This window comes from Trypanosoma conorhini, assembly GCF_003719485.1.
Source record: "Trypanosoma conorhini strain 025E chromosome Unknown Tco_14.4_contig_00424, whole genome shotgun sequence".
In the NCBI taxonomy this organism is placed as follows: Eukaryota; Euglenozoa; class Kinetoplastea; order Trypanosomatida; family Trypanosomatidae; genus Trypanosoma; species Trypanosoma conorhini.
The window spans coordinates 8802-10093 of NW_021704509.1; the positions used below are offsets into that span (position 1 = coordinate 8802).

A 1292-nucleotide genomic window follows, 5' to 3' on the forward strand; every position below is an offset into this window, starting at 1 on the left:
GCAAACACGAAGGGGACGTCGAAGGTTTCCAAGGCAGCGAAGCCGAAGGCCCCCCAACACGCGACGGAGAAGCCAAGGCGCAAGTGAGCTAACCGGAACTTCGTTGTGCGGCTAGCCAGGGGCGGTGGATGATGCGCCTCGAAAGATATAGAGCCCATACGGGCGTGCTTTCTAAGACATGGGTGGTGGGGGGCGAAATTCAGTCGAGTTTCGTCCCGTTTTTTTTACTGTTGTTCTTATGCGGACCGCGTAATTGTGTTTTCTGCACTTTCCCTTCCTTTTGTGTTTTGCTGCGTGCTTCTCTTCGCCCTTCGTATTATGTTTCCGTTTACTTTTTTCTTTTTCCTCTTCTGTGTCGCCTGCCGGCGACGGCAGCTGCGCGGTGCCATATTCAGCCTTTACCCACAGACTCACAAGTCTCCACGGCCGGACCCATGTTTCGCCTCTCGTATTGCCTCCTGGCACGCCCCGCCCTCCGCAAGGGGGCCGTAAAGGTCGCCAAGGCAGCGAAGGTGCTGCCTGTCAAGGGCCTGGCGCAGCCTGCCGCCTCGGTCCTTAAGGCCCCCGTTGCGCCGCCGCTCGAGATGGTGCCCCCGAAGATGCCGTCGCTTGACATTGTCCCGCCGTCGCACGCCGCCGTGAAGCCGGTGGGCTCGGGGAAGGGGAAGGTGAAGGTGAGGGCCGCGTCTCCCAAAACGCCAGCAAAGAAGCCGGCCAAGGGCACCGCAAAGGTGGCGGGGGGCGCACCCCACAAGCCCGCGAAGGCAAAGCCAGTGGCGTCGAGGTTGGGCGCGAAGAAGCCGATGAAGCTGCGGCTGGCTAGCAAGCCAAAGGCGAAGGCGAAGGCGAAGGCAAACACGAAGGGGACGTCGAAGGTTTCCAAGGCAGCGAAGCCGAAGGCCCCCCAACACGCGACGGAGAAGCCAAGGCGCAAGTGAGCTAACCGGAACTTCGTTGTGCGGCTAGCCAGGGGCGGTGGATGATGCGCCTCGAAAGATATAGAGCCCATACGGGCGTGCTTTCTAAGACATGGGTGGTGGGGGGCGAAATTCAGTCGAGTTTCGTCCCGTTTTTTTTACTGTTGTTCTTATGCGGACCGCGTAATTGTGTTTTCTGCACTTTCCCTTCCTTTTGTGTTTTGCTGCGTGCTTCTCTTCGCCCTTCGTATTATGTTTCCGTTTACTTTTTCTTTTTCCTCTTCTGTGTCGCCTGCCGGCGACGGCAGCTGCGCGGTGCCATATTCAGCCTTTACCCACAGACTCACAAGTCTCCACGGCCGGACCCATGTTTCG

At 58.7% G+C, this 1292-nt stretch overlaps 3 protein-coding genes across 3 annotated transcripts in view; 2 read left to right on the forward strand and 1 right to left on the reverse strand.

The window, feature by feature from the left end:
• Tco025E_06353 (uncharacterized protein) overlaps nt 1–115 on the forward strand; it is a gene marked incomplete at both ends in the record, with an annotated part of 672 nt that extends 557 nt beyond the window's left edge. The window contains one exon of the mRNA XM_029373231.1: nt 1–115. This exon is cut by the window's left edge and continues 557 nt beyond it. Within this exon, the coding sequence (XP_029226685.1) occupies nt 1–115 (115 nt within the window).
• A 319-nt stretch (nt 116–434) lies between these two features.
• Tco025E_06354 (uncharacterized protein) lies at nt 435–938 on the forward strand (the record flags this gene model as incomplete). The annotated part of the gene is made up of 1 exon (XM_029373232.1): nt 435–938. One exon carries the CDS (start codon nt 435–437, stop codon nt 936–938), a length of 504 nt encoding a protein of 167 aa, XP_029226686.1.
• A 322-nt stretch (nt 939–1260) lies between these two features.
• The window catches only part of Tco025E_06355 (uncharacterized protein), a gene marked incomplete at both ends in the record, with an annotated part of 366 nt that continues 334 nt past the window's right edge, over nt 1261–1292 (reverse strand). The window contains one exon of the mRNA XM_029373233.1: nt 1261–1292. This exon is cut by the window's right edge and continues 334 nt beyond it. Within this exon, the coding sequence (XP_029226687.1) occupies nt 1261–1292 (32 nt within the window).